This window comes from Falco biarmicus, chromosome 3 (assembly GCF_023638135.1).
Source record: "Falco biarmicus isolate bFalBia1 chromosome 3, bFalBia1.pri, whole genome shotgun sequence".
In the NCBI taxonomy this organism is placed as follows: domain Eukaryota; kingdom Metazoa; phylum Chordata; class Aves; order Falconiformes; family Falconidae; genus Falco; species Falco biarmicus.
Window position 1 is genome coordinate 18,591,788 of NC_079290.1, and position 25,281 is coordinate 18,617,068.

Here is a 25,281-nt window from a genome sequence, read left to right on the forward strand (position 1 = left end):
GGCCCAAGGTGCCGGCCAACAACTTTGTGGGTTTATTCCTTCCCTTTAAATACAGAAACAACATGTAAACTCCTCTGAGACAGGCAGCAGAAAAAGGCAATTTTCTCTCACTCCTCCTGCCTCCCAGAGATATCTTTGCCTGTTGTGTATCTCCCCCTTCGAAAAGGAATGCCGCCTCTTCCCCGCGCTCCGCTGAGGGCTGCGATGACCTTTCTATGCATCCTGGGCTTTGCTTACGTGGCTGCTCCCAGTTCCAGATGCAGAGGACGCTAACGTGAGGATAACTGAGCACCTCTGCGCACTGAGGCCCTGTAATTTAATGAGAAACAGGGAGGCTGCTCTCGGCCCCAGGTGACAAAGCTGCTGTCGAGAAGCGCTGTCTGGCTCTGCCCCCTGCACGATGGGGCACCATGAGCAGCCCCACTCCGATACAGCCGCCCCCATGAGCATCAACGAAACCCCACGGGAAGCAGAGCGACTTCAGTTCCAGACCCTCATATTTTGACACAGCTGAGCCTACTCCTGTACCAGCCCTGTGCGTAGCAGTTACGAATGATTCGCTTTATTTTACCGTGTCTCATTCTTTTTTTACTGTAACACCACATAATGTTCTACTCTTGGGTTGAAAACATTAGCCAGTGAAAATCAAGCCTAGCAGCATGAAAAACAGTGTGTTTATTCAGATTCTCTCTCCCCTTCTTACGAGATAAACATGCTACTGTCTCCAACATGGAGGCTCCACAGCCTCTCTGGGCTTTGTTCTTGGTGTCTGGCTCTCAATGGAAGGGATTTTTCCCTCTAATTGAGAAGCTCCCTGCTGCAACTTGTAGAATCCACTTACATACCACTGACAAAACCAACATTTCAACGGTGGTTTGTTTCTTCAAGTCACGGCATCCACCAGAACAAATAAAAGTACAAAACCACTGCAAGTCGAATAACTTGATAGTAAAAAGTGAGTTTATTTAAAAGTAAAAATAGCATTATTGTCAGTAAGAAAATAATGAGAAGGTTACAAATAACACACATTTTTCTAGCTAGCATTTGATTTTATATAAAAATATTCCAAAGGCTTTTACAATAAACAATCTATGATCAGTCCTTAATCACACTATACATATTTAGCATTTCACTGATAATTTGAAAGTACAGCTGAGGTCCAGAGCAAACCATCTCAAGGTATCCACTTTGTAGCTGGGAAACGAGTTGGAGGATGTCTACTTCGGGACTGTGAGATAAGCTTTTGTCTGAGCCGTCTGACTTCCGCCATCAGTTCCCGCTCTTGGCACGCCAGTCCTCGTCTTCTGTCTAAGGACACTTAAGTGCCAGAAACTTGGACTTAATATTGCAACTAATGGTTTTCCATAAACACTACGAATGCTTATTGGAAAACAGTTACCTGTGGCATAGAAATGCTGTGCTTTACCAGTACTGCTGTATGCAAGAGAGCCCTAAGACCTGTAAAAACAAGTTCTTTGAAAGCTGTGCCTGTGTTTTGTTACAAAAAGGTCAGATGCTGATGGGTCACTACGGCAGGTCCATAGATACGTGTTTCCCATCGCGTGCAGAGTTTTGCACGTAAGATGCATATTACTTTAAATTGTGCTTCCACTGGCCATAGTAGCTAGTACGGCCCAGAGGAAATGATTACAGACTAATTCCCGACTATAACTCTCAGTAAGATTTTGATGAAAGACAGTTCTACATCTTCTCAACATCCCCAAATCATACTTAACTAAAAAGGGAGAAAAAGCATGGGTAAAATGATCGGGTCAGAATGGGATTCAACTAGGCTGAGGTTTAACAGGACCGCTCTCACAATGTGACACACTTCAGGAACTTCCTACTTGTGCTGCCCCTGGTAGCAAAGACTTTTTTTCAGGTGTGAAATAGAATCCAACAATAAACTGATTTACTATCCACTGAACACCTACATAACTAATAATGACTCAATTGCACAATAAGGCTCCAGTAATGCTTCTGAAATGAAATGTGAAAGAAAGGAGGGTCCTATCTTAGAAACTTACTGTGCGATGATGACTCTGATGCAGAAAAATCATTCAGACAGATGTTTCCAGTCCTTGGCACCTGCTGGAGTTCCACCCCTCTCTCTGTACGTCTGGCCTTTAAATCACAGTGTCTCTCTGTGGGAAATGGAGGGAAGGATTTTTTGTAAATTAAAAGTGTTTAAATTTCTACGGAATTTTTCTAGTTTGAGGTGAAACAGGTTTTCCCCAAGAAGCAAAACTGGAACAATCACTCGCTCCATCTAATGGCAAGTATAATTTGCTCAGAATTAGAAGTCAATGTTTCTACTCTATGGGTCAAAGCTATGCTTCACTGCATTCATTTTAAGAAATCACAGTTCCACATGTGCTGTTTCTTCCTATGTAATTAATCTTCTGACAAATGGGCCACTAAGATCATGTGGAATATGGCTACTTCTACTTGCAGTTTTAGGAGGAGACACCCATTTTAGTAATATGCAGTTGAAAATTACTCCATACTAAAACCATTAGGTAAATAGGGAAAAGTCTGAAAACAGTTTGCCCAAAGCAATACCGATCATCTAATCTTAATACTGATCACTAGTCTTGAGTGAGCCTTGCAGAGATGGGGGAATAGGAGAAATACCCACAAAACCACAAATGCAGTATTTGAGAAGGATGTACAGGCCTACTCTGGAAGTGCATACATGGTTTTTTCCTGTGAAAAAACTTGGCAAAGTCACTTGTTGGTACAATACTGCACCTCATCACAGGACATTATTTGACAGAGGACTTCTAAGAGATGTGGTTTTACGATTGGCTTAAGCCGAGCTATACCTGTGCTCCTATCAAAAATGCCATTTATACTGCTGCATCTGACAGATATCAAAGTGAGATTCCTTTCCAAGTCTGGCCTGATACATTGGCTTCACGAAAGAATACTGCCAAAAAGTACTTATATAAAGGAGTTAAGCTTAAGTTTATCCCCAATATTGGACACTTAGTTTACATTCATTAACCGAATGCTTCATGCTAACATCCACACCAAAGAACTGCACTACCTATATGCTCACCAAAATAGTCATCTTCCCTTTGCAGCTTTTCAGCCAATTCTGCGTCATTCATTCTGTCTTCTAAAAACTGCTTCCTGTGTTCATTTGCAGCAGCAGCAGCTTTCTGCTCTTCCTCCAGTTGAGCTTTTTTCTGTATAACTTCTTCCCACTATGCAACAGATATCAAATGTGTCTTTAACATATATGTTGCAAGGAAAAAGCAACAAGTAAAATCATCTGGATTATTACAGATTATGCTTCACTCTTAAATCAAAATATATGCTAAGATGAGTGAATGTTACTTTTTTTTGAAAAATTTCTCATTTAAACACACGGAGAAAGGGAAAAGTCTTAGGTCAGAGAAAAAAATTGAGAGGAAGTTACAGAATTAGGAATATGCTTCCCTAAGCCTAAAATATCCTCACCAATTTGCTCTAGTGCTTCCACAAACTTCCAGTCCTAACAAAATTTTTTTTTGTTATTTTTAATTTTGTTAAAAGGAGATTCCTAACAAAATATTTCTTCAATATCTTTCAGTTTTATGTTATGGACATGTTACGGGCAAAACCCAGTTACGTTTGTACCAGTCCCACTTAGAAAAAGAAATACTAAAAATACCTTTTGTTCTTCTGCTTCCCTCATGGCCTTCAGCAGTTCAGCTTCTTTCACCCTGTTGTCATGCAGGAGCTTGGCTATCTCTTCATAACGCTTCTCACGGTCCTGATCCTCACGCCTTAGTTTATGCAATGCTTGCAACCTCCAGTCGGTGTCAATGCGTTTCTGCTCTGCTTTGGCTGCATTTTCTTCAGCCACCTAATAAAACATCTTTCTTACTAGCAATTCATTTAGTCTATTCTAAGTACACAGGCTTACATACAGGTAAGGTAAACTGTTCTCCACTATCACCGTTGGATGTCCCTGCTGGGAGACTGTACCTGCAGTGCCACTCCTCCACTCATTACAGCGGGCTGTCTCACCTATCAAGGCTGCCTTCTGCTTCTTCACCCTTCTTTGTCTTTCCCTTACTGAGGGTCATTTTTTTGTTTTGTTTTGTGATTTGTTTTTTTCCTTTTTTTATATCTTTTGGAACGAGGCCTCAACTCTCTCCATGACTTTGGGGATTTTGCTTTCCTAGTATGGATTTAATACCGTTTACAGGTGCAATTAACATAAGAATGATACCTGCATGCCAAAACTTCCACCCACATCCATCTGCTTCCAAAAATCAAAGGCTGTTTACAAAAATTGAGACCCATATGTCTATTTCTAGACAAAATATAAATGCAGATGCCAAGCATATGGGCAGTGGGTTAGCTGCAACTATTTTTCCAACTGTGCAGTTACAAGTTCTGAGCTTGAAAATCTGAACAATTCCTAATGTCAAGCTACACACATTCATTACTGTGATCTAGAAGACATCTTCTACAGCTGAATTTCCTGCCAAGTACTACCAACTGAAAGTTCTTTTGAGGCATACTTCTGTTTTATTATGGTTACAAATAAAACATGTTCCTTAACAGGAGGATGATTTATTTTGAAAAGCACTTTTGAGTCTTACATGCTTTCTGAGTTCTAAGAAGTAAAGAAAAGTTAATATTCATGGCAGGCCCAGAGAAGTTCAGCATTACATAGCTGTTTGGACACTTCAGTCAGATTTTTAAAAACCTCAAAACTTTAAAAATACCATCATAATCTATTAATACAGGTATCTAGAAATTAGATTTATTTAGAAAATATTGTCATATTAACCTGAACTAGCTAATTGCAATTAAAATACTATTAACAAGTACTAGTTTGAATACTAACTCCCCAAAATACATGCTATGATCCAATCAGCTTACTATCTGAGCTTTCTGTTTTTCTTCTTTATCTATTTCCATCAACCTCTGAAGAAGATGATCTTCCAGATCCACCTTTCTTCGATGGGCATCCACCTCTTCTTTCATTTCCTTTGTAACTGCCTCTTGATCTTTGATTAGATGCTGCCAAACACACAAAGATAATTTACTGTTGCTAAGCTACTAACCCACATTTGTAATTCTGTCTCTATCATTTATTAAAATTTCATTAGACTAGTATTTGAATATATCCACACGTCTCATCCCACTACATACTGCAACTGCCCAGGAAACTGATAGTCCCTGCTGTTTTATCCATTTGGAAATAGTGTCATCAGAATAATCACAGTGGTCTCACAGGCTGATCCTGATGTAATTCCACTCCCTGAATTACAGTGGAGCATAAAGAGAGTTCCAACTTAAATGAATTTGATTCATCATGAAAATATTCCGTACTTTCATGGCACATTTTAGCCAAAACCTCAAAATGTTTTACAAATATAAATCCTGTTTCACGGTACAGGAACTTATAACAAACACATCTGCAGCTTGAATGCAGAGATGATTTGCCAAAGTAGCACGAATCAGCAGTAGATCTAGGAATAGAATTTTACCTCTCACCACATTTTCTTCATATTCATCAGGGCACATCTACACAGTTTTTTGGAGAAGGCATAACCCCTTCCCAGGCCTGTGGGAATCTATTGAGCTGTGCCAGCAGGGTACTAAAGCAAAGTTAACACATATGGCCTTCTTAGCTTGAATATAGCCCCTCACTGACGGCAGCGAAACAGTCAGTTCAGGGCACGGCAGGGAAAGCCTGCTTATACAGACTTTTGTGGGTAGACACATATCCCCAGTTAGTTAAATAATTGCTACCTTTCTATAGCCTAAAGAGGATGATCACTGTAGAATTAGCTCCCTTAAACAGCTGACTTTACATGTACTGGAACACAAATGAACTTAGCCTGGTTTGTGTTATATAGCTACAATACAGCTGGCTGTGTATTTAATAAATAGATGCTAAAAGAAATTTAGCCCAGTTATGCTCAGCATAACTGAGCATAATATATAAATTATATAAAGTCTATGGCCAAAAGTTTTAAAAAGCCAAATATAAGCAAACACATGCTTCAAAATAGGGGTTAACTATCTGGATGTCCACTTCTGCTTGCACGCCATTGGATCTGCACATATGCAAGATCGGCACATGTAGCTGTGATTTCTAAACACTTACGGAAGTTACTAAACCCTTCCATTAGTAGCCTTGCTTTTCAGTCACTCATAATAATTAACTCATATTTAACTTTAAACAGTATTATTAATTAAACCTCTTTATTAGTGATCTTTCTGAATTATAAGTCAGTCATTTGAGAAAGGAACTGCACACTCCCCACAAACCACCCACTCCTTTTTGCTTAATGATGTTGTTGGTAATTAAGACATTTTTTCATCAAATACATCAATTTGCTATACCGTACTCTCAAGAAAACGTAGATATATCTGGATATCACAGATGAGAAGGTAAGAGTTTCTAGGATGAGGAACATATTGTTACAGACTTTTTTTTTTACACATTTCTTGCTTCTCTCAACCAGCTGAGCACACAGCTAAACCCTGCAGCAACTAAATGATACCTCTGCACCGAAGAATAAAATGGGGAGAACATGGGTATTTTCTCCCAGGAAAACATCTAACAGTGCATTCTACTAATACTTTAATCAACAGAGGCTTTATTCTAACAAAAAAAAACATCAGAGAGGAAAAGGAAAAAAAAAAAAGGCCCCCTTTTTCCTAACAAAGTCTGCTTGAATGACCAATGCAAGAACTGCAAAGGAAGAACCATTAAATATAAACATCTGTATAGCTCCCTAATAATTACCTGTTCAAAAAGCTGTCTTTGTGATTCAAGTTCCATCCATCGTACTTCTATATCTTGAATAGTAGCAGCTGTTTCCTGGTCCCTCATGGATGCCTTGAGAAGAAAAGAAACACATGAAAACACAGTGAAGGAGAAATTCTTCTTCCTTTAAAAAACAGTATCAAGAATGTCCAAAATCCCAAGCCACACCCTACTTCTAAGTTCTTGTTAACTTTCTGTCACACCATGAATAATGGAAAATACTACACATCAAAAGCACAGGCCAAGGTGAAGAAGAGGCACAAGAATAGTTTTGCATCCAGCCAAGCATGTTAGGGAAATGTCAGGCTTGCTCTAGCGCTAATAACCTGCTACATGTAGCTCTGAATCCAACAAGGAGTCTCTGAAGTCAGAACGCTGCGGAGGACAGTACACAGATAGGGAAGGGGTCACTTTGCACCCGGCAGAACCTGTGCTGAGCTGGAGCTTCAAACCTTACAGCGCCCTGACTGCGGAAACAAACAGGCAGCTGCGCTGCACTCTGCAAAGTGTAGTACTGAGACACAAGGAGTAGCCCTACAAGGACTCAATTCATGCCCACAAGGTTCAAAAGTTTCCATTCTCATCTTCTGTACGCCACGGTGCCTGAGCTAGTAGCACGGGAACAGAGCCAGGCCTGGCCAGAGGCCGCTGTGGAGCCTCTCTATCAATGGCAGAGTTGATTTGCAATCTGGACATGCAGCCCACAGACAGCTCAGAATTCACTAGTCCTTTAAGGAGCTCATTACATTTTTCAACACTGCCAATATACAGATATATCTGGCTTTTCTCAGGAATTTTGCCGGTTAAAGCATGCCAGTGGAACATAGTAAGTGCCAAATAAAACTGTTAAATTATGCATTTATCACTTAAAGCAGTCAATCCCATACAACCTCTAGGCTCACAAAACACAGTAATCAACTGAAATTTTAGTCATGCATTTTCCCCTTGTCTATTTTCACTAATAAACCTTCAAGAAAAGAATATCTTGAGCAATACTCAGCCTTTCTCGCAATTTCGTCATCAAGACGTTGCAGTTCCATTTGATGCTGATCTTGCTGGTATTTCAGAAAACGCCTTCTCGAAGCATCTAGAAACTGCAGTTCCTTTACTTTCAGCTCTTTTTTCACAGCAGCCAGTCTTCAAAGCCAAAATAAATAGAAACAAGGGAACTTGTATATATGAAAGCTCAGTACCAAACAGCACAAGCTTGCACTGCAGTTATCCGTTAGTGACTATGAGCTAACGTCTAATTTATCTTGTAAGTTGTCCAGTTTTCATTTACGAGACAAAATTAAATTCACAGCCACAGAGACATCCTCTAACAGCAATGTCCCCAATTAAGCTTTGAAGTCCTGTGTCCTGTTTCTATTCTATTTTAACAAGCACTAGTTTACTATTGCAATGATCCAGAACTGGAAACTATGCCTTAGAATAACTGCCAGTGTCCTGGTACATCTTTCTGCACAAAATTAGTCCTAAATTTATTTGCAAAATATCAAACTATTTCAAGGAACAAAACCACAAACTCAAGAATTAGTTTGCAAAGAAAGGCTCACTGCCCTCTTTTTAAAAACCAACCAACCAAAAAACCTTACTCTCCAGGTTGCAGAGGTTTAAGAGAAGCGCTTGCAGATGTGGTGCTTAGGGACATGGTTCAGTGGTGGACTTGGCAGCATTAGGTTAATGGTTGGACAAGATAATCTTAAGAATCTCTTCCAGCCTAAACGATGATTCTACAGTTACTTGTAGTTGATCGAAAAAAACTATTGGAGATGTTGAAATTCTCTTAAACCTTCACAACTGCAAAATGTACAAACTGACATTTCAGCTTCAGTATCAACACAACCATTTGCTCAGCAACCAATATATAAAGCAGTCTTTTCCCTAAATCCTCTAGAAAGAAAAGAATGTGTGCAGTCACTGATACTATAAGTGACTCGTGTATTTGCAGTGTGAGTCTGCTCACGGTGTAGGTCTGAAGTCTCAGTGTGCAAACACATGGCAATCGACTGCTTAAAAGCATTCACAACTTGAAGAGACCAACCAAAAGGCTGGGGGCTGAGACAAAAAATATGAAGTGACTTGGCCTCTAATCTGCTGTATTCCCTCAGGCAAGGCAGTAACACAACCCAGATCACTTCGTTCCCACACCAAAATTGGACCCAGCAGACCACACTGTTTTCCCACGCTACAATTTCTACAAATTAGTGGTTATTTTGCCTTTACTCATGGTTAAAAATGTAATAGCAGGATACAGTAGCCAGGCCTAATGCTTCTTATAATACCTTTGCCTCTGTTCTGCCAGCTTCTCTTCTTCTTCCAGTAGCATTTTTCGCCTCTGTTCTTCAGCTTCTCGAAGTAATGCCTGCTTTTGATACCAGGCTTCATCTTCTGCTTTCTGTTCCTGTGTTTTAGCTTCTAATTCATGCGCTAATTGTCTGAATGGAAGGAGATCACATGTTAATAATTCAAGCCAAGCATCAAGAAATTACTTGATTACTTAGAAATTTACGTCTGTACTAGCAAAGAACTGCTGAAATAAGATGTCATGAAAGAGTCTGGCATTCCCTTGATACTGATGAAGTATGTGAGGAAGAGTTACAGTACTGACCGTTACAGACAACAGGGCATTTCAGATGAGTGCAGACATTTTCTTCCTCACATTCTTAACAAAAACTAGTTTCTAAAGGTGCCTGGGCATCATGGTACCCACTGATTTTAATAGCACGCTAAGAACTCTTGGCCCTTCGGGAAGTTAGACACTACAAGGTCAACAGAGGTTTAGGCTCTCACTTACAGGCTTCCAAGTTCTGTCCAATATTTTCTTGTATTAACAAACATTTTTTGTTTAAGATAAGACGGCCTTAAAATATGTAACTTAAAAATGTGTCAAACCAAACAACTCTTAACCTTTGGCAGCTATTTAAAGTCATCTTCCTGAATTTTCTTAATTGTCCCTCTTCTCAAGCATACACATTACAACAGAAAAAGGCAATCGCACCCCCCTGTCCCTCCCAGTCTGATATCGTCTTCAACTTTCCCATTAATACCTCTCTCGTAAGTATTCAATTTCATCCTGTCGGATCCTCTCCCGTTCCTGAGTTTGATAATCCACAATGAACTTGGGATATTTATTAAATACAGGGTACTGTCCTTTTGTAAGTGGTATGAAGTCATCAAGCATACGCTGTGGATGGATATCTAATGGCGTAGCCTCCATAAGATGATAAGCTTCCTTAATCACAGCATTAATGTCCAGATTGTTACGATGATGAAAGAAATACTGTAAGAGACATGCTCCCATTTACATTCTACAAAAGATTAAGCATTTTATTTTTATCTAACTGTTTGGGAATAATTAGGTAAATTAGCAAGATCTAGATTCCAAAAATTGATTTTAAAAGGGATTATTAAGTTATCCCTACCAATTCGTAAAATATCACCTCCTCAAATGACTTGACCCAAACCTCTTCAAGCTGTACAAATATGCTCTGGCTCTTTTCCTTCTCTTCAAACGACAGTTGCGTAAGGGAACTGGAAAGCTAGGTGTGAATTTAGAGTGTACAACTGCCTGCACAGGGCAGCACTGGTAGGAGGTTCCTACCAGTGGATAAATCTCCCTTGAATTTTGGTGTTCAAACATGAAGCCTGGAAGTTCCTCTTCTTGCAGGACTATTCCTTCCTGTCAAAGATCTTATTCGCCAAGAGTATCTCTAAATTGGTTATTATTAAATGTAGCAATAATGTCTGTTTGATGCCTGTCAAACTAACTGCTTACAAGCACATTTTCAAGATAGAACCCTTTGTTTGCCTACAGAGACGTTTTCGTATGAAAAAGCCTCCTTCTCCCATGTTAAGGCTAAACATAAGGAAACATTTTCATTTAGCTTCAGAGAACATCAAATACTACTGCCTAATTTTGAAAATCTGAAAGCAAAATGATGAAACAAGATGACAGAATGACTGTGCCTTGTCTCCACAAGTAGAAGTCCAAAAAAGAGGCAGAATTATTTTGTGGTTGATGAACTACTCACATGTACAAAATGGCTTTTAGTGGCATTAGAAAGCTTATGAAAGCTTTTAAAGATCTCGTTGCATGAAACTACCGGAAATTGCTCAATGTTTTACTCATTTATTGTATATTTGCCAGGTACTTGATGACATTGTTCAGAAACATGTAATAATATGTTAACATGGAAATGAAACATCTTCTAAGCTCTGTAACAACAGATACAATGTTTTATATGTCTCTGTAGGTGCACTTGCATATGACTGAAATACGAAGATGCTTACCTCAAAATCTGCCATTTGGTTACAGTGAAGCAAGGGAGCTCTGGAACATACAATATAGGCAACAACAACCATTAAAAAGTATGAAGGATGGTTGGAGAAGATATTGTCAAAGACTTTCAGCCATTCTTCTCTTGTTAGAACCTCAGAAAACAGTGTTTCTAGAAGAGGCCAAGCATAAACCTACATTATTTGGGAAAATTGACAAAATAATCCATTAGTGCAATTTTAGTATTCCTTTTAAAGAAGTAATAAGAAATTATCTTGCCTTATACCAATAATCAATTACTTATGAAAGAAACAGGAACTAAACCAGAATATTTGAAGATAAGTTTCATCACACACTATAAACATTCAAAATTAATATGGGGTAACTACAAATAAATTTATTATTTCCCTGGATATCTAAATCTTCTGTTTAGATTTGTGAAACTGAAATAATCCCTAATGATAAATAAGGATTACAAAATTAATTCATCATGCTTATGTCCACTTGAAAAAAAACACCCAAACATTTATAATTCAATTAGCAGATTTTTAAGCAATGTGGACTTGAAAGCAAAAGACTTCCAAGAACTACAGTTGCATGTATATGAGATTTATGATCATGGAAAAAGAAAAGTGGCAGGAAAGCAATAACACATTCCTTACACTCCCACAGCACTCATTGTTATTTAAAGAAAACTCCTTCAAAAAAGAACTATGTAAAAATGAAAGACTAGTGCACTATCATTCACTGCAGTATATCATATACACAAAAGCTGGCTGGAATATTACCTGTGAAGTCACATTATGTTTTATTAAATGCTGAAGCAGTTGTTTGTCATGATGTGCCAGAACGTTTTCCATCATACTAAGGACATTAACTGGAGGATTGGGGAAATACTCAAACCAGTGCTGACAAAAATTAACTGAAAGAGAATAAAAAGCCAAACACAATCCACTGTAATCCAGAGTAATAAAACTCTTGACAGCCTTAGGGTCTGGTTATAAAGACTATGATTTTAAGAGGCAGTTTTAGGCAGCAAAACCTATTTAAGATACTCCCATCTCTCCTCTTCCCTAGCATTTATTCCTAAACCATTCCCACAGTACACTGCTCCTCCAGCTGCACTGGCATGACTGTTAGTGTCAGTACGCTGTGAAAAAGACTGGGGAACTAACCTGGCTCAAAAATAAAATGAAATAAAGTCTGTGTGCTGGGGAACTAAATGGCTGGAGGCAGATGGGAATACTTAAACCTGTATTTCTATCCCATGAAACTACAGCCTGGGTCAAGTATTTTTTAACATACTAAGAATAATTTCTGTAAACTTGGATACTTATTCACTAACAGCATGTGTTTGCAAAGTGGGTATGTATGCTTGGCAGCACATATCTTCTGTAGGCTTAGCAGCAGCTGCAACAACTAATTTAAGTGTAAAGCACTTTAATTTAGAATGTTGCTCCAGAAGACAGCCATAGCCAGCTTTCAGCCAAATGTCTAATTTTGAGTTACCACATGCTTAGGACAACTAAACACAGTAAAACCTTAAAAGAGATCATTCCTTTTTGACTGGGAGTGGGTGAGGGGGTGGGGTGAGGTGGGTAGGTGTGACTACTTTTCCCACGTCTCAGAGGTTTTAGTTATAATTATGCTACAGACATTTGGTTTTGCTGATTAGACTTCACGAATACTGTTAATCTGCTATCTTTTTGCTAGAAAAACTGCAAAAGCAAGTCTAATATCTTGTTTTATTTACAAGCAGGTTTTTGTTTTAAGCATGCAGTTGCTCCATATTTCTGGCAGCATCTTTGGAAGAGAAGCTGGTGACCTCTTAGGAAATACCTCATTCATTTCATCAGGAAAAGCTCTTTCGCATGGGAAAGCTTAAACATGTTGCAGCATATTTGAGTTTTTAAAATCCTTGCTTACCTACTACTGTAGCAACAACTTCAAAGCAGATCAGCTGGTTGTTCTGGAATAATTTTACGAATGGGAATGCTAGCAAAGGGATATAAGGTGTCTCAGCAAAGATAGCAGACCAATGAGCTAGAGCTGATAAGGTTCTGTGAGCAAACAAAGGTGCAGAAAACGTCGATTCAAAACCAAACAGAAATATAATGTGCATCTTAGAACAACACAGAAGATCGTAAACGTCACAATAGATGTGGAATTACATGAGTTATAAAAACAAAACTGCATGACAGCAGTATTATTTCATTTTAGAATTTTTCTTACAGCTGACTCCGGCTATTGAATACATTCCAGATCACTATATGAAAATAAAAACCTATAGTATTTAAATAAAATATAAAAATATATTTTACCTCTGCAAAACTCTCAGCAGTTTCCTACTTTTGATGGGATACTCATTCTGAATATTCACAAATGCACTGTGGGTGCCCTTATCTATTAGGCTACTGAATGCTAAGTGGTTTTCAGGAAGTTGTAATAAGGAACGCCAAACAAACATCCTGCAATTAAAATGCAGACTTAGTCAAGCAACTTCTCTTTCACAGGCCAGCAAACAGAAGCAATTTTATTTTGTGCAAGCATGAACACGCACACAAAAATACCTGTACTTTGCTGGATATTCTCCAAATCCTTTCAGTAAGGACTGCAGACGTTTCTTGTTTAATCTGCCTGGCAATTCATTCTACAAAATAGGGGATCAACAATAAATGCAAGGATTTCTCTTTCATAATCTCTTTCTTTGCACTCTAATCGATTATAATAGCTAAATATTGAAGTTCCTAACGTAATATTAAAAAAAATAAAATAACATGTACTGCTATCTGTTATATAATCCCAGGTATTTCAACAAGAAAAAAGATAATTCTATGATCATCTTCTACTGAACTCAAAGAAGAGCCACCATTGATTCCAGTTAGAAGCTGACCGGAACCTAACTGACTAAACTATATGTTATTAAATGATGGATATAGCCAAACCACACAGAATATTGACATAGTAGATCAGATGAATGTTAACAGGAGGATATATGTATAGATATAGATATGTATCTGTATATATATGAGAATATAAATACCAGAATATAAATATGTATGAGATGCAAGACAAAGACAGTGAGAGAAGATGGCACAGTGTTGACAGAAGGGAAATAAATGTAACAGTAATGAATTTCTGAATAATTAACAAATAATGAAATGGCTTCTAGGCAGACATTTTAGAAGTGCCAGTTTGTCAGCAGGGAAGCAGATCATATCTAAAAAATATCCAAATGTGTCACAAGTTGTTTGAACAACTTCAGAGGTACCCCAAGCTGACTGGAGGCAGCTCTGGCTGTGTCATGCAATACACGAGTATGGGGTAAACAGAGAGAGGAAATGGTACTAAAACTCCCTTAATCCCCTTCTCTGCTCAAACGTCCAAGTAAATAAGTGCCAGAACTTACTCTTTAAAGTAAGTGGCTAAATATTTTTTTGCAATGAAATTTAAATGCTGCAGACTGGAGAACAAAATATTTGCAACTTTTTCCCACCTCTTTATTTTGCAGTGATGTGTTCACTTGCAGTTTTAGCAGTCTGGTCTGAATTTTGCTTCTTTTGGATTTCCAAGGCCACTCTGACATTCCTGAAGCCACTCTTGTCAATTTATTTGGCTCTGATGTGCACTTGGACCAATCTTCTACTACTTTGAACACAGGTGGTGGAGGCTAATATTAAGCGAAAATACCTCAGTTAAAATCTTGTAAGACAGATTAAATAACACTATAATTTGATGTTTAGTCTATTTTATATACCATATTTTTGACCTTGATGGCCATAGCAAGAAGAAGAAAGACATTTATACTGTAAATATATATGGACTGTATACTCCTGAATAAGTACACCAGTGAATAAAACTGCTGTAACAAAATAGCAAAACTGTGAGAAGGTTTTTGTAGCTTCCAAACCAACTCAAACATCATGTTATTTCCTTGCTTAGAAAACACTAAAATATAATTGAGGTAGTATAAACGTGTATCACGTACCGTTCAGGTTATTTACTTTAGTGTGTTTCTCAATGTCACTAAAATAGTTGCATTTCTATAGGACCAGTTAAAAAGAATACAACAGACCTTTACAAACTTTATAATTAGTCTTCAGTGTCAGGGAGGTATTAATTCAGTGTTGGAGATTGGGAAAGCATGTAACAAAGTGGCTATCCCAGTTCATGTCAAACCAGCAGCAAAAGTGCAAATGGAATGCATGTGTGACATCTTTACACATCCTTCCTCAGCTCCAACTCCGTCATTATCCGAAGCTGGTTACTGTTTACTTCAAAGACATGGTGATTAAAGATATATGGAATTCTGGATTTAGAAACCTGACTCCCATTAATAAATTACTTTATTAAGTAAGAACTGGTATTTAGAATGTTTGTTATTTAGGAAGGATTAGGAGCATGATTGTGCCATAATGATGCATGCTGGTATCCAGTAACACAGTAAGAAGAACAAAATCACAGTAACAAAAACACCATTCATGCTGGCAGTTTAAGAGTGCATCAGTTGCCAAACATTTCCTATAGGAAACAGAACAAGCCACACAATTAATGCTGTTTCCATCTGCCCTAAAATATCATTTTAAAGAGAAATTAGTCCATACAAATTGCTATAGAAAGAAATACCATCTCGCCCGCCTCCCAACACCAGAAACACAGGGATATATATACTTTAAAAACATCGCATTACCTGACAGGCTGGAGTAACTATGAAGGGAACTCTACAAACCACTTTTTCTTTATTTGTAGTGTGAAATATGGTACTCCAACATACGTCTACCTAACTTTTGTATCAGTGGTCATTTGCAGACAAGTATCAACTTTAACGGGATTTACTGCACTCTACCTTATTTCCTTCTGGAGTCAAAGACTGGACACTGTACAAATTAAGGCTACCATCTTCCATTACTGATGCAATATACCGTCCATTTGGGCTAATCGCTGCTGTACTAATTCCCTCTTCGTGGCTCCCAATGTCAAAAAGAAGTTTGCATGTTTCTATATTGATAAATCTCATAATATTATCTTGACTTAACACTCCAAGGACCTATAAGTTAAAAGAATTCATAAATTAATACTGTCAATGCAAAACAAAGAGGAATACCTAATTCAGCAATAACATTCCATTAAGCTAAAGGAGCAATTGAGCAAACATTTAGCACAGTAACTTTCCTTTTGTATGGTATGGGCCCATATCCCCCAAAGGCCCTCAAAGTGTATGTGTTGAATTAACTAACCAAATACTCCAGTTTTAAGCTTTGTAAAAAAACTGACCTGATTGGAGCCCCCATCAAAACTGTCAGGGAGGAATTCCAGATGACGGACAGCTTGTACTTTTGCAGGCATCTGGATTATTCTTATCAACTGCTTTGATTCTAAACACCATAAATGAAGATGATTTGATTTTCCACCAGCTACAAAAATCCGGCCATCTCTGGATCACAGATGAGGTAAAGTTTCCATCAGAATACTGCAATTTTTAGAGAGATTGTACATTTCCTTCTATGCCCTCAAATCACTTTTGAAACTGCCACAATCATGTCATACTCTCCTGAAAGAACAAAAGAGCTCCTAAATAATAAAAGCTGCTTTTGTAAAGGGTAGTTTAAATTTTATTTTAGTGGTCATTAAAAATCAACTTACTTTATTTCAACTGCTATGGGACTGTAATAAAAACTGCTATTGATTCTTGCTCAAAGTATCAGTCACAGCAGAGTTCAAACGCTTAGCATAGTATAAAGCTCAATATGTCCATAAAACATTACAAATAATGAAAGAAAACCTGTTTTAAAACTACAGGTTTTGCAGTCTGCCTTTAGAATGTTTAAAATAGCAATTTACCTGGTAACGGCAAAGACCTTATAAAGTAACACAGAACCTTCTACAGGAGTTGGCAACTGGTATTTACAGTGAAAAGTATCAAATTCCCATGCAAAAACAGAATTGTCTTTGAAACAGCTGAGGATGGTGTTACTCAATGGAAGAAAAAAAACCTGGAAGAATATGGAAAAGAAAAAAAATGGAATATGCTGTCAAGGAAGTACCCTTTAAACTGGACCAAAGTGCATTACAAAATAAAATACAGCAAGAAACCATGACAGTATGGCTATGACTACAACTGTGTAACGCAGCTGCAGTGCAAGGCTTAGATCTCCCAGGCAGTGGGCCCCCTTCCCCTGTTACAGCCTAGGCAGGCCTGCTCTCCCTTGCACTGGTTCAGAACTTGTTGTACCCTTTGCTAAGCCAGTTTAACTCACAAAAGCGGCACAAACCTTTATCTGTGTTTTTATGACTGTTGAACTGCCTTGTGGAGGTTTCTGCTGAGTGCCAGAGAGGACGTAATAGAAATGGTGGGAACGTGAACCCAGAAGCAGGAGCGGATGGGAGACAATAGCCAGAATTGCTCACTGAGCAACTGCTTGTTGCATCTTCTGCAAACTAGTGTCAGCATTCAAATGGTACCAAGAGCCTGCAAATGCACTCTGTGAAGCATTCATTTTTTAAACCCCTTATTTTATGTACAACTATTAAACGTAAAAAGTACTGTAAAAAGCGTAGCAATGTATTCTCCAATGATAAAATGCAGATTTTACTGTGAGGATGAATGAAGATAAAACCAAAAATCTTGTAAATATATTTTTTCAATTATTCTCAACATGTCTACTGTTTATGTGTAATCTGTTTCAGTAAGAAAAAAAATTGGATTATTTGTATTTTTGGATGTCATCAGATACACTCTTACTTAATGATAAATTATTGGCAGCTTCAGCAAATTCCCTGTACCTATAACTTTTTAAGGTTAAATTGAAAATATCTTCTGGTATCTGAACATGTATGGGATTACTTGAAGTACTCACTGGCTGAGACTAACAGTTAGTGCTACAAAGTTCCAAGTTTTGGTCTGAACGGTCTCTTGAGGCCTTGAAAATCTGTGAATCTGGATACGTGGGACAGGATTAACCTTGCTGAATGTTAGTGACTGAAAGTTGGATGTTCAGGCCAAATTAGTCACTTGACAGTGAGCAAAAGTTACCTATGAGGAAAGAGTAAGCTCACCTACCAGAGTCATTTATCTCCAGACTGAGCTGCCTGTCCTCCTTCAGGGACACTGAGAAAGTCTACCTAGACAATGAATGCCTATCACGCAGATGGATGAAGTCTAAATTTTGATAAACTGCAAACAGTTCCTCTTTTTCTGCTTTGCCCTACAAAAATACCACAAGATAGTCACAAGCAGCTGTCGAAGAAGAAGTGATGCTTTGGAAATGGTCATTATATGTCTTCTCTCAGCAATTCTTTCTCACCCGCTATTGTTACAGTGTGCAGCTCAGTCTCCGTCTTTTCAAATTAGCTTTGCCCCATACCAGCGTAACAGAAGGTGTATGTTGGAGTGCAACTGGGCTTAAGTAAAGAGGCATCAAAAAGTACACCGCAAAGATTGGTGGGACACTACTACAATGGCTCAGACAGCAAGCAAGAATGCAACTTTGGACAGTGTCTAATAATAAATCTGATCTTTAATAAAGCACTTACCTGTATGTCTTAAATTGTGGCATGGGAGCAGAATATCATTATCTCTATTCTAAAGACAGGAAACTGAAATCCAGATAACTTGGATTATTTGCGTAATGTCCTATCAGAAATGGTAGAGCCAAACCAAAAGTGCAGGCTCTTGATTCCCGAACAGTGATTTATTCATTCAACCATAGCCACTATTGTTTGAATTTAAAGGTTGTTTCCATACTGTAACATCCTGATCTTGCCAAATTCCAAGAGCCATTTATCAATAAGAAGCCCCTACACACAGCCTACACAAACAAAGACACTGAGCAGTAGAAAAATCTTGTCCGCTAAAGAAATGCAGCCATCTTTGGAGGGAAGACATAATTATTATTTTAGCAACATGCACTACACAACAGTTTTAATAAAACAAACAAATGAACAAAAATTTATGCATGATTTTCCACAGTAATTGCTAGGTAACTATTCCAAGCTGACAAAATTTCTGCCTGACCTAGAACACAGTGAAAACACTCAAATGAATAGCCTTGTTCTCTGCAAAATCAGCATGGCTTTTTAGTGACCAGCCAGAAGAGAACTTTGGTTTGAAGTGGTGTTTGTAAAACTACTCATTGCAGGGCAGCCAGCATGTGTGTCAGCAATACTCAGGCACTGCATCAGTACTTTCTGCAGTACTTATGCCAAAGTTTGACATCTGGTGGCGCAGGCAGACCTGTCTAAAGCAGTGTAACAGTAAGGAAGACCTATTTAAAGCACTCCCTGACATAAACGTGCCATCCCTCTCATCCCCTGTGTTGTTCCAGACACTTATGTCTGTGCAGCAAATCGAAGCAAAAGAAACCACTAGGCTGAAAAGCAGCAACTTCTTTTTGCTGAGTTACTTTTCAGCTTTGTTTGTTCCCACATTCAGTGCTTAGCGCATGCATAGAAAAAAGAGCAGCTTTGGAATAAGCAGCTGAATGGGGTAGGTGGTGGTGACTGAAGTTAACATTATGGCACTACAATTGTGTTTTTAACAATGCCCTTAAATCCCAGTATCGTTCAGGTTGGAATCAATCTCCAGAGGTCCTTTGAGCCCATCCCCAGGTCAAAGCAGGGTCAATCTAGAAGATGGTTCCAACTTCTAGGTTAAACTGAGTTAGTAAAGGTCATACCCAACCAAGTTTTGAGTATTTCTAAAGATGGAGGTTCCTTAGAAGTTCCCAGCAGATCTCTGCACCTATTGAGTTATGATTCCAGTGGTTGGGGTGACATGACAGGATGACAGTTAAGGAGATATGCCCAAAGAACATGGAAAAGATTCAGTTGTATTTTAAAAAATATTTTCAAGTACTGTGATTTTAGCACACAGTGTTACTCCTAATGAGGTATGCTTGTTCACCCTTTAGCAATTATCCTTTACTTACCTTCTGTATACCCACAGACTGACGAACATTCAGCTTTCTTCTTCTTTGAAAGGTGTCCAAGTCCCATAGTTGTGCTGTATCAGTGGATGTAGTGATGGCATACCTGCCCGAGCCATGGACAGAGATGGAAGACACTGAAGAATCATGTCCCCTCATCCAACTAACTAGCTCCTTGGTTTCTTCAGTTGATAAAAAAAATAAAATGAAATGGATATGAAGGTCATTCAAAGTGAAACAACTATGACTGTACACTTTATTGCCAACACTATGCTGTAAGAGACTTTTAAGCACACCTAGTACATGATCATTTACCATCACAGCCCAACAAACAAGAAACAAAGGTATCAGTCTTCATATAGCTATTATTCCTTAGAGAAACATAACCATCTCCTCATCTCTAAGTAACAGTTTCCATAAGTTATTCTCATTTCTACACAGAAAGCCAACTTGCACAGACTTGTTCAATTTAGCCTGAGGATCAATCTTAAAAAGACGTGAACACTGCGATCAGGTAAATTCAGCATGCCTGGTAGGCAGATTATCTGATGTGAACACCCACAGCAATCTCTAGAAGTTAAGACTGAATGTTCTATTTAGAATTCTCCACTTGTTTTTACTTGTGGACAATATGTATGAATGATCACACAGCTATTTACAGGTGCAAGGAAGAAAGGCTTAATGACAACGGGCTATGACTATAGAAAGGCACAGTCAGAAAGCAACACATCATTAATTCCTTTAGAGTCCAAAACATTTTTATGCTGTGTACTGCATACTAAGGAAATGGTTCCTCTGACTACACTGTCTCCCACTTGTGACTGCATGACCACTAATCTTCCCCCAGCAACCAAACTGTACTTGTGGCAATTACACTATTTACACTGGGTAGCCTGCCTGACAGCCCATGGGGGTGGCTCCACCTGACCTACTGCTGTCATGTCAAAGACGGGAAATGTCTATAAAGCAGCTCATAATGCCTAACAGTCAAACTTTCTGCTGTGCTTACAAACAATTGAGTGCTTACAGCTATTGTCACCTGGGAGGAAGACATGGGATTACAGAGTACGGCTTCTAGGGAAGGGGGTGGTGCCCATCAACTAAGTATTATCTAACACATCCCTAAGGATAGTTCACCTAATACTGACTTATGTGAGTAAGAATTATATTTTAAAACATTCTTTGGTATGACTTGGTATCTGGAAACAGCACCATATATGCATGCAGAACTCTGTGCAATAATTAGGATGATTTCTCTAAGTGCATCCAAAATCTTAAATTTGGTCTTCCTGTGGTTGAAAGGAGGAGAAAAAGCACAGAGGATTTCAGACCTTAACTTTGACTCTTCCTCTATTTGGGAAACAATGTGTTACACTAAAATCTTCACTGACAATGCCAGACTCAAACCCTCCAATTGCAGAGGAGGGATTCCTATGGCTTTTAAAAAAGATTTAAGTCCAGATGATATGAGACACTATACCTGGACTTTTTGATAGGTTAAAATTATTTATGAAGAATGAATTGTCAATGCGTTTCACCATTTAACCTCTAATAAAGACAGACACACACAGCTGACCTGTGAAGTTAATTTTAAATATCACTTTTGAACAAGGATACAGATCTACTTGCATACTCAAAAGTATTGACAGTTTTTTTAGTATACATTGTCACTTCATTAATATATTTTACTGTTAATATAGTTAATAAACAGTTCAGCTGCAAACTAACACACTATCAACTGATTCTAGTTTGATTTTACATAGAGCAGCTCATTCTAAGCAAACATACACAGAATTGATTTAAAAAAGTAACATACATAATTGTGATCCTGTGCTAAACTTCAATTAAACGGATACCTGTGTGACTCAGTAGGAATTTTGACAAAGCAAAGGGTTCATTTACCCACAGGCCTATTAACCCACATGGGCCCAAACTTTTCTGAAGAGAGGGCACGAAATACATAGTATGAATGCCATGAAAAAAACTTACAAAAAATTTTGAGATCAAAATTAAAGTTATATAGGTTTTTGTAACGACCCACATAGCAAGTCTTTACATTTCTCCTTACCTGTATCAAAGCACTTAATGGAATAATCTGCCAAAGCCACCAGGAATTCTGTCTTTCTGCGAAGATTAAATGCCAAAGCAGTGCAAGGCTGCATTGTTCGCTGAACAAGGTTAAACCTATTTCAAAACACACATTCTCATTGTGTTAGGAAACTTTGGTTAGTGACGTCAAGTGAAGTAATAACTTATTTAGTCTGAATATGTATCACTGAGAGAAAAAAAATCAATTAACTCAAAAGAACGGAGGAAATAAATCACATCTAATTACAATAAATCTAAAAATCAATGCAAATATTTTAAAACTCAGTAGTGTAAAACTGAAAAGACTGATTAATGTACTTCTGCAAATGGAAATACTAGCTCTAGTTTACTGTAATTCATGGCTTGTATTATTAATTGATTGGTGCTATCCAAAGAATAACTCCTTGTGGTAGTATTTCAGTTCTAAAAAATTGCTTTGTTCAGTTTAGAGGTACAAAATTCTGATTTTTTTCAAGCAGCTGAACTAATAAAACAGTATTTAGGGAGCCTACATGAGACACTGGCTTGTAGTTTCAGCTCTGAGCAGACTACTATCTATTTACACATTCATGTGGCATGCTGTCCAGGCAAGCTCCCTACCCCTAGATGTTACTAATGTCAGGACAATTAACATGTCTTGATAGAAATATCCTTACCTGTTTCCACTCAAGTCAAAAACATATATATTCCCTTGGTAGTCTCCAACAAGTAGAGAATCTCCAGAACTGTCAAAAGCCACATTCAGAAAACGTATTGTCTTTGAATGGTATCCTTTGACACTATGAATTATGTTTACTATAACTCTGTGAAGAAAGCAAGCAAAACAACCATGCTTAGAATTGTTTTATTATCACATATTTCTCCAAGACCTAGGATTAAAATATTCCTAGCTTATGGTTTTACAATACTAATCATTCATAGTGTTCTAAGAAAAATCTTCTTCCATGAAACCCCCATATTTCTAATATAAAAACCAAACTAAATAAAGGAAGTCATTCACTATGTTGGAAGGTAGTTAGGAGACATGTAAAGCAGATGGGGAAAATCCACCATTCACGATCCTTTCATGTGGCTCCTGGTTACCTGATTTTCATTTCTATTATTAATGATTAACACTAACTTGCGTACTGATGTATCATCTGCTAATGTATATGAAAGCCCAGTTCAGCACTCAGCACGGAACCTGGCTCTTCGTTATCACTGCAAAGGAACAAACTGGAAAACTGAGAAGCGATGAATTACTGTAAGAAATCACTTGGATTAGCTGTAGGGGGAAATTAGTTTTAATACCACTTCTTTCCAGAGTCTTCAAAAGCATGAAGAAAGCCATTTTTATCATTATTCATCTGAGATATTATGAAACAAAAGTTGCTGTGTGTCCACATCCTATCCTTGTACCATGCTGTCGGCATAAAACAGAGCCAGATGCAGAAACAAAGCCCATGTGCAGACTAAACTGTAAGAGGAAGGTTTTTCCAGGAAGCAGGAGGTTAAGATTTGGGAGATCTGCTACTTCTATATTTTTTGGCTAACAGTCAGCAAACCAATTATTTTCTATCATTACTTGTATGCAAACTCAGAGTAAAACTAAATATCTAAAACTGTACAGGATACTGGCAGGCTGACTGAAGAATGCAGGGCACTTGCAAAATACTGTGACCATGGCAATTTAAGACACTGATAGCTATCTGAGACACCAGTTTCTAAGAGAGCAGAATAAGCAACCCAGCAGCTGCATGCAACTGTTGGTGCATGTTACAAAGTGTGAGTATAAGAAGAGGGGCCACGCAGCTGTGGGCCAGACTAGAGACAAAATTGCACCTCATTTTGTTAAGCCCATTCTTTTCTGCAATAGAAGGGAAAGGCCATAAAAATGAAATTAGAAAGATGTTAAGCTAGTTTAAACTACAATTAAAATGTAGCGATGTTAAGCACCTTTAATGTCATTAAAAAACCCACAAGTGAAGTATGACTTCTGCTTCTAAAAACACCCTGAAATGAGTACATAACAGTGTAGTTACAGCATCTCCCGGGACTTCCTCAACACCACTCCCTGCCTTTCAAAAATTCCTTTGCCACTAAACTAACCCAGGAGAATAAAGTTGTTGGAGCTGCATCCGGACTCTTCAGGTCAAACACCATACAGGTACCCCAAAACCAGCATTCACCCTGCTGCTCTTCAGCTTGGGCCAGATGTCTTTGTAGTACTTCGCCCCTCAACTGAACTGTCGGAATTCACCCACGGCGTTTTGTTCAGTACAGTTACAACCCAAAAAACTAAACTGGGACGGCTGCCCAGCCCTTGCTCAGCCAGGCTTCGAGCACCTCTGAGCACGGAGGTTTCACAGCCTCCTGGGGGACCAACTCCACCTTCAAAGGGAACGTTTTTCGCCGTTACCTAAGCGGGCATCCCCGAGCCTGCAGAACCTCCGGTGGGCTCCGGCTGGCCCTGGCTCCTCCACCCCCTCACTGCCCGCTCCCTCGGCCTCCACTCCGCGGCGCAGCGTCAGGGACGGCCACGGCTGCCGCCGGCTCGGCACCGAGCTGAAGCCCCGCCACCACCGCCGCCCCCCGCCCCTGGGCGGTCATTACCCCCGCCGCGCCGCCGGACAGGGCTTGCGGTGCCAGATGGGCCCCTGCTGCCGGCCGCCCAGGTCAGACCGCTCCATCCCGGGCCCGGCGCCACCGCTTCCCGCGCTCGCCGCCTCCCCTCAGGGCCCTCCAACGGCTGCCGCGCAGGGGGGCACCGCACGCATGGTACAGCCCGCTCCCGCTTTACCAATGGAGGGCAGTAAGGAGGAGGCGGACGCGCTTCCCCCCTCCGCCCCCCGTCGGCCTGCCGGGAGTGGAACCGGCCCGCCCTGCCCCGGGGCCTGCCGGGAGTTGTCGTTTCCCTCACGGGCGTCAGGCGGGGGGCCACGGAGCGGAGCGCTATCAGCGTCGGATAATAAAGTGTAGGCCACGTCTTATAAAAAAAAAAATAAATTTTTTAATATAGTGTTTCTTCCTATCAGGCAAACATGTTTATAACATGGCGCAATGGGACATTAATACTTTTTTCCAGGCTTTCGCATGTGCAGGGCCTGCTGCCGGTTAGCTCTTGTTACCAGCGCCCTCGCGTTACTAAATACAGCTCCGGAGAAAGGGGCCGGCCGCCGGCCCAGCCCGCGGGGACGGCGGCACCGTCACCCGGCAACGGCGGGTTGCTC

The 25,281-nt window shown here is 39.3% G+C and overlaps 1 protein-coding gene across 6 annotated transcripts; it reads right to left on the reverse strand.

Moving 5' to 3' along the window:
• Positions 1-942: 942 nt before the first annotated feature.
• Positions 943-24,833, reverse strand: TBC1D31 (TBC1 domain family member 31). Of its 6 annotated transcripts, none has more exons than XM_056332534.1 (22): positions 24,665-24,832; positions 22,729-22,875; positions 22,053-22,168; positions 19,988-20,166; positions 16,902-17,053; positions 16,335-16,494; positions 15,907-16,107; positions 14,557-14,730; positions 13,631-13,710; positions 13,382-13,528; positions 12,987-13,120; positions 11,849-11,982; positions 11,075-11,254; positions 9,832-10,016; positions 9,067-9,219; positions 7,783-7,918; positions 6,761-6,853; positions 4,882-5,022; positions 3,659-3,853; positions 3,050-3,209; positions 2,028-2,144; positions 943-1,317 (listed from the first exon to the last, which is right to left on the reverse strand). In XM_056332534.1, the coding sequence occupies exons 1-22, from the start codon at positions 24,739-24,741 to the stop codon at positions 1,175-1,177; spliced, it is 3,204 nt and encodes a 1,067-aa protein (XP_056188509.1). In that variant the 5' UTR covers positions 24,742-24,832; the 3' UTR covers positions 943-1,174. The 6 variants fall into 6 exon arrangements, with proteins under 6 accessions (XP_056188509.1, XP_056188507.1, XP_056188508.1 ...); XM_056332532.1 differs by having other exon boundaries at positions 9,832-10,064; positions 24,665-24,831; XM_056332533.1 differs by having other exon boundaries at positions 3,062-3,209; positions 9,832-10,064; positions 24,665-24,829.
• Positions 24,834-25,281: the final 448 nt, after the last annotated feature.

What these genes read in the sequence shown, in the direction of transcription:
- TBC1D31 (XM_056332532.1), bottom strand. Translation starts at nt 24,741, where the DNA reads ATGGAGCGGTCTGACCTGGGCGGCCGGCAGCAGGGGCCCATCTGGCAC. An exon ending in TGACTCCAGAAGGAAATAAG is followed by an intron (nt 14,731 to 15,906) that starts GTAGAGTGCAGT and finishes GCTTAATATTAG; the next exon opens with CCTCCACCACCTGTGTTCAA. An exon ending in AACATAATGTGACTTCACAG is followed by an intron (nt 11,255 to 11,848) that starts GTAATATTCCAG and finishes CAAATAATGTAG; the next exon opens with GTTTATGCTTGGCCTCTTCT.